Source organism: Polyergus mexicanus, unplaced genomic scaffold, assembly GCF_030449975.1.
Source record: "Polyergus mexicanus isolate NDT 795.1 unplaced genomic scaffold, iyPolMexi1.0 SCAF_19, whole genome shotgun sequence".
In the NCBI taxonomy this organism is placed as follows: Eukaryota; Metazoa; Arthropoda; class Insecta; order Hymenoptera; family Formicidae; genus Polyergus; species Polyergus mexicanus.
Window position 1 is genome coordinate 272,670 of NW_027223339.1, and position 15,579 is coordinate 288,248.

The 15,579-nt window shown below is 32.4% G+C and overlaps 1 protein-coding gene across 1 annotated transcript; it reads right to left on the bottom strand.

Moving 5' to 3' along the window:
- Positions 1-9,408: 9,408 nt before the first annotated feature.
- LOC138941521 (DNA damage-regulated autophagy modulator protein 2-like) lies at positions 9,409-14,548 on the bottom strand. The gene is made up of 7 exons (XM_070311270.1): positions 14,173-14,548; positions 11,978-12,314; positions 11,306-11,427; positions 10,782-11,008; positions 10,254-10,392; positions 10,030-10,181; positions 9,409-9,513 (listed from the first exon to the last, which is right to left on the bottom strand). The coding sequence occupies exons 2-7, from the start codon at positions 12,058-12,060 to the stop codon at positions 9,409-9,411; spliced, it is 828 nt and encodes a 275-aa protein (XP_070167371.1). The 5' UTR covers positions 12,061-12,314; positions 14,173-14,548.
- Positions 14,549-15,579: the final 1,031 nt, after the last annotated feature.

The following is a 15,579-nucleotide window of genomic DNA, read 5'->3' on the forward strand; positions in this document are numbered from 1 at the left end:
GCATCGATTTTATTTCTAGAAGTTTTCTAGAGATGACATTAATATTTTAAGTACGTCGTATATATTTAATCGCGAATGGCAATATAAGTCGATTACAACTCTGTTTTATGCTCTAACATAGAGTAGATAGTTTTAAAAGATAAATGTTTTTCTTTGAAACGAGGAGTGGAAATCAAACTCCTCGTTTTTTATTAAATACATAGAGCATCAATACCAATGATGTTGAATTATATAAACACACATACACATACAAGTAAACTTTATAAGAAATAAATTAATATTGTTATATTTTAATGATCTTAATTTATTAAATATAATGATATTTTTTGTAGCAAAGTGGCTGCTATTGAAAGAAATTTGTTGAAATAAAATTAGTTTATAAAAATACGAAGTAAATATTTGAGCTAAAAATCAAGAATTATTATATACAAAAAGCATTTAAAACAATATTGCAGCTAAAAATGGAATGGCGATCAAATTTCGCAAAAATAACAATGTGTTGCATTGAAAACTTAATTAAAAATAACGTATTTTATATATGTATATGTTTATTATTGCGTTTTTAGATCAACTAGCTATAAGAGATTATTAATTATTTTTTTCGTTCTTCTATTCAAACCAGAGTTGTTGGCTGTTTTAATTAAACGGAATTTTCGAATGTTTTGTCGAATATGGCATAGCTGCTGGGTAGAATTTTATTATAAATGAGATTTTAATGTTCTTTTGCAAGAACGTTATGCATATCTATACGCGTACGTGTATTCGTTATTGCCACAGTTGGCGCCGCAATATGCATGAATGTGCACCGAGAGTGTCCCAGGAGTAATACGCGTATCATGCTTGGCGCAAAGTGGCGGCGTTATTCGTTACGCTTGCGGTAATTGGAACAGATAATTGGGAAAAGTTTTGGAGATTCATTAGCGAGCAATTGTTGGCGCGATTGAGTATTGACCGTTGAAAATGGGATTACATATCCCTCGAATATTTATTTCAATCGTGTTGCGTGGTTCTCTCCCTCGCACCTGCTTTCGAAAATTTATATCATAATTAGAATTCAGCGACGACTTTAGCCGGTAAATTGATTTATGCGGCTATGCAGAAAATTGAAATTTTCTACAACGATGGCTGCTTTGATTATTAATTTTAATAGTTTGTTTTATTACGTAGCGTTAAAAATTATATTATAAGCTGTACCATATATATGTTTTGCCTTTTTTTATAAGTACATATGGCATGTATATATATATATAGCGTTTTTTTTTTTTAAGTAAAGAAAAGGTGGCGATATGTAAAGGCCTCTAGTCGGCCTCAAAATACCGAATTTTTTTTTTTTTAAATATGCGGAAAATCGATTTTCTTTTATATCTTAATAAATATAAAAGATATGGAGTCTTAGGAAACACAAAAATATTTTTTTTCAATACCATTCGTTAAGAAATACATCCTGAACTTATGATTTTTCATAATTTTTTAGCATTTAGTCGGAATGTTTTTATAAAGTTATAAAGTTTTTTGTAAAGATCTTTACATATATAATGTATGATTATATAAGACATAACATATGTAAAATTGATAATAGTACTGTAATGTGCGGGTAGTAAAAAATACACTTAAACAAAATCTATCCCATACTCATAGCATAATATAGGGCTATCTTATTTATTTGGATATCATTATTTATCTTTTTTATTGATGTGTCCATAATATTTTACTATAGTGCAGTCTTATTTAAATATAGTTATTGAAGGATAAGAAAATATATATGCCTAAATCATGCTTTTGTTGCTGTAAGTAAAGTAAATATTTTAATACAACTTATACATTTATTAATGTTACTAGTAATAATATCAATTTATAACAAAAATAAAACAAATGCAACTAGGGTCAATCGAGGCCCTTATCGCCATCCATTCTTTTCAATACAAAATTTTTATCTCTAATTGTGGTATGAAAATTGAATTCGACCGTTTTGTTTGTTTGCATTTATTTTCCTAATCGACTTTGTATTTTAAAATTATATTATAAAATCAATAATTAATTCTATTTAAATAGTTCTTATGTGGATAATCTTGAGGGACGTGTCTCTTTAAATATAAAAATTTATGTAAAAAAAATATTAACAACTATTTACAATATTGAATGACATAACATTGTAAAAGTGAATTTACGGATTGATCGAAATTAAATTGCAAGCGGCGACATCAACTTGACGCGCGCCAATCGACACATGTTTGTTTCAAATCGCGAACATGTTTCCAATCTAATAACGTATCTACAAAAGGGAAATTTTGTTTCTACAGTGATCGATGAAAATTTGTTGGAAGATTTTCGATATTACGGCGACGAACGGAGAATCGAGCGCGGAAAAAAAAATGAACTGAAAAGTTCATAGCGTGATCAAAATTAGACGACGCTTCTCGGCGGGAGCGATGAGGAAAATAAGATCACCAAGAACGAACTTCTACCGTCGTTTATCGTGATCTACCACAATCTACCGAGGATTACCTACGGGTTACGGATACCGCTCGTGGTACAGTTTAAATTTTGCTCTTCGACAATTTTTCTCTCTATTAATTTCCAAGCGAATTCCGTCGCGAAGCTGCTGTAATCTGATTTCCTAGGAATTACGTAACATCGTTATCTTTAATTTACTAGAACATATGAAAGACATGATTGCAAAATGAATATCAATTTGCAAGCATATGCACGTATTTAATGATTGGGGCTAATCAAGCATATATATTTTCTGTATTAAAACAATTATCTTACTTTAAATGTACGTTCAGAAAATCTTTTTATTTTAATTATATCTTTTTTTTTGCGTTTTTCTTCAAAGATTTCACTGAGACAAGCAAGCATGCAGTATTTAATTGTATACAATAATCTATTTTCACGCAGAGTTTTCTTTTTCAAACTATATTTTAATCACCAGAATCTTTTGAAATTGAAAACAATAGAAGGAAATTTTAATCATTATTAAAAAAAAAAAACGCATTTGAAATATTTTATTTCAGTCTCAAAGGTCTTAAGGTTTCGCTGCACGATTCGTCGAATAAATTCAAAGATTGCAGAAATTACGCGACTCTCCTGAACTTTTCATGCAACAAATTATACAATATATAATTTTACACATATTTTAGCTCTTTTTTTATTGAAAGCTGCAGAAGTACAAAATAAATGTTTTATGATTTGAATTTTGCGAATTTCTTTTATTATATATATATATATTATGCTACACATTCTATCATCACTATTTATACTATTAATTATTTACTAAATAATTAAATGTAGAATGCTGAATGAATTGTATAAAATTAAGCTAATTTTCTATTTGACTGCTTCTGCAAAATTTCTTTATGGTTTTTGTCTCATCTTTATTTATATAATTTCAGAGATTGAGATTCGAATTTTCTGGTACGTTGATGTTGAAAAAATTTTAATAGATTTTGCAATAATTTACATTGAAACAAACACAAAGCTATTTGCCCTCATGACAAAACATTATGAAACGCATGATGTATAAACAAATATACTATACGTGCGTCCTTTCAAGGTAGTATGATGCGTTATAATGTTTTTTCAGTCCTTTGTGTTGCGAGTAACAAAGTATAGAAATACAAACAAGATCGTTAGTTTTATGCTTCAAAAAATTGTGAGAGTTGAAAGGCGTTTTTAAGTCAAAGTATTAAATATAATATATATCTAAATTCTAAAATTAAAATATTGTGTAGAAAGAGAGGGGGGGGGGAGAGAGAGAGAGAGAGATAAGAGCAAAAAGATTTTCTATTTGTTAATTTTGCAATTTAACAAAATAATATATTAAGTTGTTCATTAATATGCTTGTTGTTTAATATGCTAGCAATGAGAATGTTGAATAATAATTATATAGAATTATTTGGACAGTAGTTATAAAAGAGAATAGTTAGAAAATATTTTCTAGTAGAATTAGATTTATTATATTAACTTTATTTTATACCCAAGTATAATTTATTCATATTTATTCACACTAATCCGAAAATTTCTGTTTATTAGATTTACTAGTTCGTTAGAAGTTTAGAGCGTTTTTGAAGCAAAAATTTAGATGACTTGAATATATTGCACAAACATCCGCTATTCGCTCTACAAGCCAATTGATTAATTTTTCGTTTTATTTCCTGAGAGCTATTTTTATTATCAAAAATTTAGAATTTGCTAATACTAAATATGTTTGCATAAAAATATCTAGATATTCATGTAAAAATTATATTGAGGCTATAATAAAAAATATAAATTTGATAAATAAACAATAAGAATATTAAACATTATCAGATTAGAAAATTAGCACATAATAAATTGATTTTTCAGAGAAATTTTGAAATTGCAATAGTTTTTAATTCTTTCTAGTACACTTATTTCTTTTCCCATTACTAATTAATGGATATCATTTGAGCCTTCTCATAATAAAAAAAATCTAATTTTTTAGATCTTTTTTTATTTATTTATCTTAGATTTGTATTTTTTTATCATAATTTTATTATTTTATATGTTTACAACATTATTTTACAGTATGCTTAATATTATCAAATTGTAAATTTCGTTTTAAAAAGACTTCAAACTTTGACGAAATGCTCTACCCGCATTTTGTCCATAGTATGAGATTTATGCATGCATGAGTTAAGAAATAGTTGTACATACATTATTATATAATTATCTGCTGTTGAGTTAGGAATGTATAAATATAATGACATGGCAGTATATTTGCCAAAATTACGGGGAGATTGAAGCGCATTCTGACGCGCGTTAACGAAACAATAGCAACGTGTTTTGCATAGCGGTATGCGTTGATCCTTTATGGTGCCTCCTCGCATAAACCGTGACGGGTTAGTATGTAGAAGAAATGAGAAGTGATATCTTTAAGGAAGACGCATTCCATAGAAAGTGCCGAAGGACATTCGTGAAATTCGAGTCCCTCCTCAAGAGGGACGAGAGCGTTTCTCTTTGACGGAGGATAGGCACGATTTAACCGAGCGTTGGATTTCGTTTTCACATGAGGGTATATTTCAGTATTAAATCTCCAAAGATCTATTCGATGTCTATCTCTCCATCTTCGTAATGGCTTTTTTATGTTAGCATTGGGGCTAGCTGGATGAACAGAGAAGAATACGAGCGATGTCGTTCGTAAACGATTGATGTACCGGATAGTGTACTTACCCGACCGCGCTATCTATTCGCGTTTATTATATAGTGATAAATGTCGTAATAATAAGGTCGTTTCGCGATTTTTCGTAAGCGTTAATTTTACCCTCATTATTTTTCTTCAAAATATCCTAGGATACGAGAGATTTGTCTAAATTAATGATAAGATACTTTCAATTTGGTGTATATTTACTTGTTCACACGAGTGACATATAAAATTTTTAACTATTACAAACAACTTTTCAAATTTCTTTATTTGCTCTAAAAAAATCTTTGATCTTGTAAAATCATTGGTCATGTGCAACTTTTCATATTAACGGCAAAACGTCAATTGTGTCATTGCGATCGACAGTATGTGAACGAAGAAGGAAGTAACTATCTTCGGAGCAAGCTTTGCGAACGATAACATTGACTTGGGAAACTCGAGACTTTGTTAAACTGATTGTAAGACGAGAAATTCGAAACGAACAAACATTTCGGAATAATTTACGTGTCACGTTACTCTATCTATGTCGTCCCTTTGATGCGTGACAAGCACGGAACATCGATCCGAATACTGCTCCCATTCCTCGCATACTATATCGTACGTAAAATGTATACACGTAACACAAGTTATCTTATACTGATTTATGATCAAGTAGAAAATCGATAACGAGCAGAATGATAAATAGACCGCCAGAAAGAAATTTGTGGAGCAATAATAGTAAATGGATAGTCATTCGTAATTTGTAAATTACCGTAGAAAAATTTTGATTTATCGTGTCATTTATATGATTGTAATATAATTTGTTAATTTAAATAGATGGAAATCTATTATTCCCTTAATTTTGAAAAATTTAGAGGAAAGTATCTGCTTTTCTATCAAAGTGACAGCAAACTGAAAATAATGATTTATTTTTGTTGCGATGTTATTCAGGTTATAGTAGAAGCCGATATTATGTCGTAAATATTTTGACTGAATTTTAGATAGATATAAAAAATATAATTAGCGAGGATCATCTTTTTATTTTATCTCATTATCCGATAAATGATGAATTAAAATAGAGAGAATTCTATATTGATTCAATTGCGCTTGCTTTAAGAAGAGATTTCTCTCAAGTTGAGCACTTGGAAGGCACAATATTAGCATTTTCAGATTTATATTCTTTGAATCATAAAGAGAGGATGGTTGCAGAAGGGAATAGTGACTTACGCTTTTACGTTTTAAGCATCTTGTCTTCTCATCATTCTTGCTTTATTTTCTTTCAATGCTCTTACATCTTGAAAAAGGAGATTTACGTAGGTAGACATAAATAGCGTTATTAATATTTATAGTATGTCGTGTACTACACCTCGTATGTGATACGCGATGGTTTCTTTTAGGCACTTTTGAACGTATATACATAATAATAAACATCGTTCATATGTACTTAGCCCGTATTCAGCACCATCAATGAGTTATCCAGATTTATCGCGCACTATTATTCGCTTTGCCTCGTATCTGTCAAATAACCGTTACTATTCTTACATTTCGGAAGATCGTCGTACTACCATTGTCAAGATTAATTCGCTCATCGGATAATCACGTTTACAGCAAATATATAATATTTTCTTAAGTTTTAAAGGTCTTTTTTAAAAATCGGTTTCGATTTTTAAGAAAATGTTAGCGAGATAAATTTTGAGATTGGTTGACTTCGATATTTTGGAAGCAAGGAGTAACGTAATTTCATCGAGAATCCTAAGCATAGCGTTTATCACAGATATCGGGTGTAATTCTCGGACGATTACGAGATTGATTGTTGACGTGTTTCATCGTCTATGATACATTTGTTATGTATCCGTCGACGGGTTTGGGATATAAAACGAGGTATTCGTCGACACTTGAACATTGTTGAATTTTTCTTGAAAAATTTTTGCAATTTATTGTAGCAATCCGCTTTTATCGTAACTGACCGATCGGAAGGCATCCTCAACGAGATCTGTCAAGCATCTGACCGCCTGTAGCAGAGCGGCGAGAAGCAGCGATAACGAGAGCGAAATCAATTTACTGGGTACTAGAGCATTTTCCGAGACACTTTGATTTTTCCCGGACATTTTCTTTCTCTTTCGCTTATCGCAACCGCTGTTCTTTCCGACGCTGCCGTCTTTATCCTGCATCTTATTGTTAGCCGCAGTTGTTGCCGCGCGTTTCTCTCGCGATCGCGTGTTATCCGGTACTTCCTTGGTTAACTTCGGCGTCGTTCTCTTCTGCCTGTTCAAAATGGATCGTCGCTGTGACGCGAAACTTTCGAGTTTCTTCCGAAAATCCTCCGCTGTCGCTTCAACGGCCTGCAGAAGTTTTTCCTCGTGAGAACCTCTTCTGTCACGTCGTTTCTCTCGGTCCGTTTGTAACGCGCCTTCTGATCGTGCTTTTGCATTAATTGCCAAGCGACGAGTCCCCGTGGCCTCGAGGAAAATATCTTGCAACGAGAATTTCTTGTTCTCCTGCTTGTCGCCAAGTTCCGCATTCTGGAAAATTGAATTCTCGTCTAACGAATTTGTCCTGCTATGCCACTTGTCGCGGAAGAGACATTTCTTCTCGGCATACGCGCTATTCAGATTGTAATCGATCGTAATCGTAGACTCTTCCGATTCCGACGAACATAGCCTAATGTTTTCTTTAACTTCATCCAGAACGATTCTTCTGGGTAAAGTTTTGCCGAGACTATTAGGTATAAAGTTCATCGTATTTTCCGGACATATCTGGAAATTTTTCGCTTCTTCTCGCAAAACGTTTGATCCGTCGTTCCAGTCGACGCGGTGATCATCCATTGATCTCGAGGGATTAGATTCATCAACGTTGGCTGTATCGAAAGAATCTTCATTCGAGTCATTTAGCAGAGGCGCGCTTGCATTTCCGTCTTGATCGTCGTTATCTTTGATTGTTATATTTTGCCCTACCCATACTTCTTCCTCTTCGACTTCATCTTCTTCGTCTTCCTCCTCCTCCTCCTCCTCTTCTTCGTCTGAATCGAGAGACATAGATTTGTTCTTGGTGATGGCCGGCACGATGCCATCGGCATAGAGGAGATCCTGTACTTCGTAAAGACTTCGCTCGATGCTCGGACTCTTGTATAGTAAGTTTCTCAGCTCCGGTATGTCCAGATCCTGAACGTGAAGAAGATTTTGTTCAATATTCAAAAGACTTTCCTCGATCTGTACCAAACATTGTTCGATATCACAGCTTGTCTCCGAGTTTTGCTCGTTCTTTCCTGGTTGACTCGCATTGTTCCGTTTTCTCGCGGTATCGTCCTTGGAATCTTTCGACATGACTTGAGATTCTTCGCGATAATTTTCCGACCACATTTCTGAGGACCAGGGAGGCATCGGAGAGGCTTGATGTTGCGTCTGACTGTCATAGAATACGCGATAGTTGCTGTGGCTGTTGGCTATCTCGTAATTCATGCCCTCCGTTCTATTATCCCAGGCTAGATTATCGCTTTCTATTTTTTCCCTGTAACCTCGATTTTGCATGTCCGCTGTAAAATCGCTCTTCTTGCCATGGCTATTTGCCACCGTGTATATTGATGTTACATCAAGATCACGAGTCGTGTTGAGATTATTTCTGGCGCTCTGGTATCCCGAATACAACTCCGTATACTTGCTATGACTGCTCGAGTCGTGATAGGCATTTCCGTGACTATTCGCGAGCGGATACGTCGCTCCAAAGTCAAAATCAGGTCGGTGCCGTCTCGAATCACTTCTCTTCAATCGTTTGTATATCGACCACCTGTGTTTACCATGACTACCGGTCTCTTTGTCACAGTCATCGTCATCGTCATCCTCGTCGTCATCGTACTCGATAGCGTCCTCGGGATACGATAATTCTTCACCGTCGATCTCGGGGACTGAAGGACCGAGATCCCTGTCATCGATCAGGATGTAACCGTCTAGCACATTTTCATCGAGATCGACCCATTTCTTGGAACGATCTTCGACGGCACTTCGATATCGCTTTTCGAAGCGATTGCCTTCGGGATGTCGTCGTCGTTCGCGTATTGTAGGATCGTGTACGTGTATTTGCACCGGGCAGAGGACGTCGGGATTTCCCTCGGCGTTGTCGCGCAGCTCTGGCGGCGTCGTTGTCACCAACGGTGCCGCTTCGTCCAGCAGATTGTCTCTGGACCCGCGATACCGATAGCCGGGACAGGGTGTGTCGACCGGTGAATGCGAGAGAAGATTGACATAGTTACCGGCGCCTCTGCCTACGAGCGATCAAGTATTGATCGATGGATTCATCTGATCGTGAATTACAGCGGAGTCTTGACTCTCGTTCAGTGCTTCGTTACTCGATCTTAGACGGTACGCGTTACATATTACCTGTTGCCGAACACGTGGAAAGTAAAAATGAAATTGTTCATGAAATGATTCTTTGGTGCTTGATAAGAAAGATAACAAACCAAAATATATTTTCTTTCTTAGAGAACGCAAAAAAAAAGAAAGAATTTGAATATTTGCTACGAATCTTCATGCATTATTACGCAAGTATATCTCTATGCATTATTCAATATTTTATAATTGAAATTACACAATAATAATATACAGCTCTTATACATATAATAATTCATAATAAAAAATGGATATTCTAATATTTGGTTGTTACTAAAAGAGAAAACAAAAATTTTTACGAAACCGCAATACGCGTTTTAATAATTATGAATCAGAACATAATATATAATATCAAGTATTTTTTGAAGAGATTTTTCAAAAAATACTTATTATATACATTATATTCATCTTCTATCTCTTGGCCTCAAAAGAGTTGAGCACTTTTTTTAAAAAGCACGTAAAAAATAGTAATACTTTATTAAAATGTATTGTTGCTTTAAACGTTACCCTTGGGGGACTTATCCTAATGTCCCTAAATTCCTCCGTGAACGTCAGGATATAAGCGCAAAACGCCATTGCGCAAAGCCATTCGGTTACCGTACTAGCTACATGCAATTCCCAGCCGCCGTCCTCTTTGTACCATTTCCGAGGATTCGTCCCTAGTATAGGATACAATTTTAATGTTAATATAATAAGATATACGATGTAAAATTGAAAATAAATAGACTAACCCTTATAAGCGAAATGGGCCAGTACGCCTGTGATGAGAATCACGAAGAAGCACACTGTACAGAAGGTCGATAATGCCGTGCGAAGATGCGCGAGTCGTAATGAACACCCTGATGGGTACAAGTAAAATGAACATATGGCCTGTAAAAAAAATTATTGTGACTTATATGCATATTTTTTTATGAAAACAAAACTTTATGCGTATTTAACACAAAATAACAAAATAATTCTAAGAATTTTTCGGGAAAGAACAAAATCATCATAAAACTGTTGTAAAATTTTCGTTAATTTTAAATCTTCTTCCGTTTCTTAAATTTATGATTTTATAGATTTAATTTGTATTAACGATTTCTTCGGCGATAATTTTATTCCTATATAGTTACAATAGTTTCATAAATTATAAAGCTGTCATATATTCTCTAAATATCATCTATTCGTGTATAGTTAAATTAAATCTTGGTAGCAATAAGTATTTAATGAAATTTCGCTTTGAAATTTGCCATTTTGAACAGTGATTTTTTAACATGTACCTGGGTCCAAAAATACGCGGTACCACCTCCAAAGCAGAGGACCGCACCAATGAGATGAACTACGATTACTGAAGTTTCTTGAAAATTCGCGACAATTGATAAACCGGCGGTTGATGCGAGGCCGAATATTAAGGCCCAATGATTCCACTTCGGCAAGGAAGCTGGTGAACCGAAGGTGCTAGTGCATTCCTTAACTTGGGAATATCTTATGTAGATCATAAAAAACACTGCAATAGAAATAACATAGTTGTATTTTATCGATACATAATATTTATATGTATTATGAATATTTATTAATAATTGTTTTTTCTTGTAATAATATTATCGTAAAATTTCCAATTTTTCTCATAATACCATCTTTTTAACACTTGCACATCGTAACTTCTTTTATTTTTAACATAAATAGCGATATATAATCGATATTGCATGACTATTCGAAATGTCTCTCGGCAATATAAGTAATTGGCATGATGTGCTCATCAAAAGTGCAGTGTCTGATAAAAAGTGCTATATATTCTACTTACTGAGAATGGCAATCAGATTGACAGTTTGAGAGAAAATGCAACTTTCTGGTGCATAAGTTGCTGCATCGGAGATGTAAGGAAAACCAGCTTCTACATGTCCTAGTAGAACAGCGATTACATATCTGCAAATTGCGGATGTAAAACATTCTTTTAAAAATTCGAATTATTTATTATTAAATTTTATTATAACAGAATTGAAGATGAAAATATAAAAGATAAGTTTAAGGATTATCCTGATGTTTCTTTTTGTATTAAATTGATTGTATTAAATTTTATATTAAATTGAAAGTAATAATGATAATATAAAGGATATAGAGAAATAAATCAAAAAGAAATATATATATATATATATATATATATATATATATATATATGTAATATGTGTCAATATAAGTATAGTATATGACTATATATGCATACTCGTAGTTATAAATTGGTTTGTTAAATTTATATAGTAATATTTGAAAAATTTATTTTTGACGCGCAGACTCCATGAAAATTTTAATAGATCGTGCTCTTGCCGAGAGAATAATAATTAATGTTACAAAAATACTAATAGATAGATACAATAGTAGACAAGACAAGTTGGTTTTTAAAAAGAAAAAAGAAAGATGGATCTATTAACATATATAAGTATAATCCTTAATGATTTATAAACATGATTAGATTTACGTTAAAATGAAGATTGTAGGCAAGGAGATAAAGACAGCGATCGGCAGATAATGTAGATTAGCAAAGAACTCCTGTTTGTCCATGATTTCGATGTATAATCGTTGTCAATGTTAAAGCCGATGATGATGATGATGTTAATCGTCGACGTCTGCAATCGACGCCGTTATCGGAAAGAGTCTTGCATCGATGCAGCCGCCGACGAATTACGATCATTCATATTCCCTGATGGCTATTCATAGGCCTTTTATTCCTTTCTTCATTAAGTATCAATCTCTGTGACGTCTGAACCGATAATAGCACCGTGATTCAATTGCCATTAATATTTCCTCGATGAATTCTGCAAGAGAAATTACTGTCGTTATTTTTTTATACGAACAATACATATTATCTTAATATATTACGATTTGTTTCACCGGTGCGAGAGAGATAAACGGTAATTCTGTGATTATGATCAACGACAATTATTTTCGCCACAAACGTGCAAAAATAAGATTTTTTAATAATCTTTCATGTAACGGATATTTCGTGAAAAGTATGTAACATTTTATATATATATGTTCGTTTTTTTTTTATGTATATCATCATATTTATTATTTATTATATACAATTATTTGAATAATTATAGCTATAAAATATAACTATAAATTACACCAAGTTTTATGTTCTCTTTCATATGAGAATAATTTTGTGCAATACATTTAGTAATTTAATATATTGTACAACATTTCTTAATAAAAATTTAATCAATTTTTTTTAAATTTGCATCAAGTTATAATATTTGAGAGATAAGAGAGAGAGAGAGAGAGAGAGAGAGAGAGAGAGAGAGAGAGAGAAACATTATTTTATTCACCAACAATAAGTGCATCTATAACGTCCGCAATTTGTAAATTTATCTCTAATCAGTTGCCTGTACATTAAATATATCAATCATTTTATTCATGATTTTATTCTTATATCGAAGAATTACCTTCGTCATTTCTTGTAAATCATAATCGAAATAGACGGCAAGAGATGCTGAGAAAGCCTGTTCTTGCGATATCTTTGATATTACTTAGTACACTTGATATTTTGATACACTTGGAGAAGGAATTTAATTTCCTTATAAAATATTTATCTTATAAAATATTCCTTACAGAATATTTCAACATTAAAATTTTTATTATAATTAGTGACCATTTGAAATTGTTACCCTTCTGACTTTTAATTTTTTAATTTAATTTTTGCTAATGATACATATTTGCTTTTAGCAGCATGTGCAGGTTAATTATTATAGATATGATATTATTGTTAATTAAACAATAATTATTTACGTTACATAAATCTTTGCCTCTTCTATTTCTAAGATTATAACATTTATAATTAAACTTCTTTATATCCAACTAATTTTATAATTTCAATCAAGATATTCTAAGATAGTTATTTAGTAGATAAAATATAAGTCAATAATAAAAATTTTATAAATTATTATAATAATAAATAATCCAGAGTTTTAAAAAGATAAAAGTTCTCCAAATTGTTGATAAACGGAAATTAAAGGATATTAAAGCGCGCGTACATGTATTTGGGAAAATGGTAAAAAGAAAGAATTCTTAGATATAGGAATAAAATGGTCGCTAGTATAACACATGTGTGGTAATAAATAGAGTTTATACATTGTGGACTTTACAGCGTATACTAATGAATATCTCAATGATAATGACATTCATTTAATTTACTGTGTGCATAAGAAATTGATATTGAATCCGGTTGAGAGATATAGCAAGGAAGATTATTATACGCTTATGTAAATAATACCGTGCTGATAATAATAGCGCTTACGCGACACGTCTTGCGTTTAATGAACGTGCGAACTGTCACACGGGCGTTGTCTGCGTGAAAGAGCGAAGCAAGTGCGGTTAAGCAAAAAGCCACACATACGAAATCCAAGCGGATATGACAAACTAGAAATGCCCAGTTAAATAACATTTTCCCGTTGTCGTTATCCGCTCGTTATGAGCTAAAAATAAAATCGCTAAATGACACGATCAATGATATTTATAATACAGCGTGTAAGTGAAAGTGATAATTTACATTCGTGTTTATTTTTACGATACGCAGAATGCTTATTGAAAAAAGATTTCGCGTTAATTAATTTTCTGTTACTCTTTTTCCTCTGTTATTTGCAAAATTAAAATTGAAATTGCCGTAAAACGTACTTGACAACACATCGGGCGACGCACAAAGAATTTGCACCCTGAAAACGATGGTCCCTCCCGTTCCTCCTCTACTCCTTCATTCGTAGGGTTGCTTGTCGGAATCGGAGCTCTACGGAGTCGTAATCGTCACTTTGCCATGCGTACATCGGAAGTCGCGGCGAATATCACGCGTAATTATAAATTTAAGCGGGAAGTCCACTTGTCATCTATATCTCGTTCAAATTTTTTCGGAGGACAAAATTGGGTAGATTTACGTTGAAATTCGTCGGGAAATGCGAAGGCTACGACCCGTGGAGGCGCGCGATCGATGTTGCGTCAACGAAAACGACGCTCTCGGCAGCTCGCACCGCGCCGGACCGTCGCCGTCGTCGTCGGCGCTGTCGGCGTCGTTACTGTCTGACCAGCACATTCGCCAAGGACTATTTCTCCTACCATACTCTGACAATAAGCGTTCTTCGTCGCTATCGCGTATTCGTCGTTCGCACTTTTGCAATTAATAGCGATAGCTGTATGAAAAACAAAGTTGGAGAATTATCGTTAAACTTAATTGATTTTAATTTTGATACTGATAAAAATTTGATAAGAATCTATACGAGCTTCGATTTTACTATTTAAATATAATTTTATTAAACCTAAGGTTGAGATTATGTTATAATTTTTTTAAATATATAAATTAAACTGAATATAAAGGAGTGTCTTGAATTTTCTAATATATTTTTTACGCAAAATTCAAGTTAATATATAAATAATCTCAAGATTATCATTATTTTTAGAAAACAAGAATAATTAGAAAATTTAAGCTCTCTTTTTTTCTTACAAAATATTAAAACAAGTATAACAATTATAGTATATTATTGTGTTATTTTTATATCCCTTGATTTTAAATTCATATCACTATTGAAAATAAAATAAAAAGAATATAATTTTTATTTTATTTTTAGATTTATGAATTTTTTATTAAATATTTGTGCAATTATTATTCTTATGACTAGATTGCAAAACATAATAGTAAAATTAAGATAAGTAAGATAAAATTTATTTTTTTTTAACATTTGAAAAACACTCAGAGAATTGAGAGATAAAGAGTAGATGTAATAATGAAAAAAAAAAAAAAAAAAATACATATAGTATACAAATATGAAAATTATTTATAACAAATAGTATTGATACTGTTATATTTAGTTGTATCTAATATATGTATATACTGTCAAGAATTTTGACAGATATAATATTTGTTATCGATAATTTACTTTCATGCGATAGATGCAATCCCTTTTTTTTACGAAAGGAGATATTATCATATGGTAAGTTAAGACGTAACATATTTCTATCATTTATCGTTAGTATTGATGCTGGTTTTTCGATTATTGAAATTAGAGAACATCTTTGGTGAATTATATTTGACTA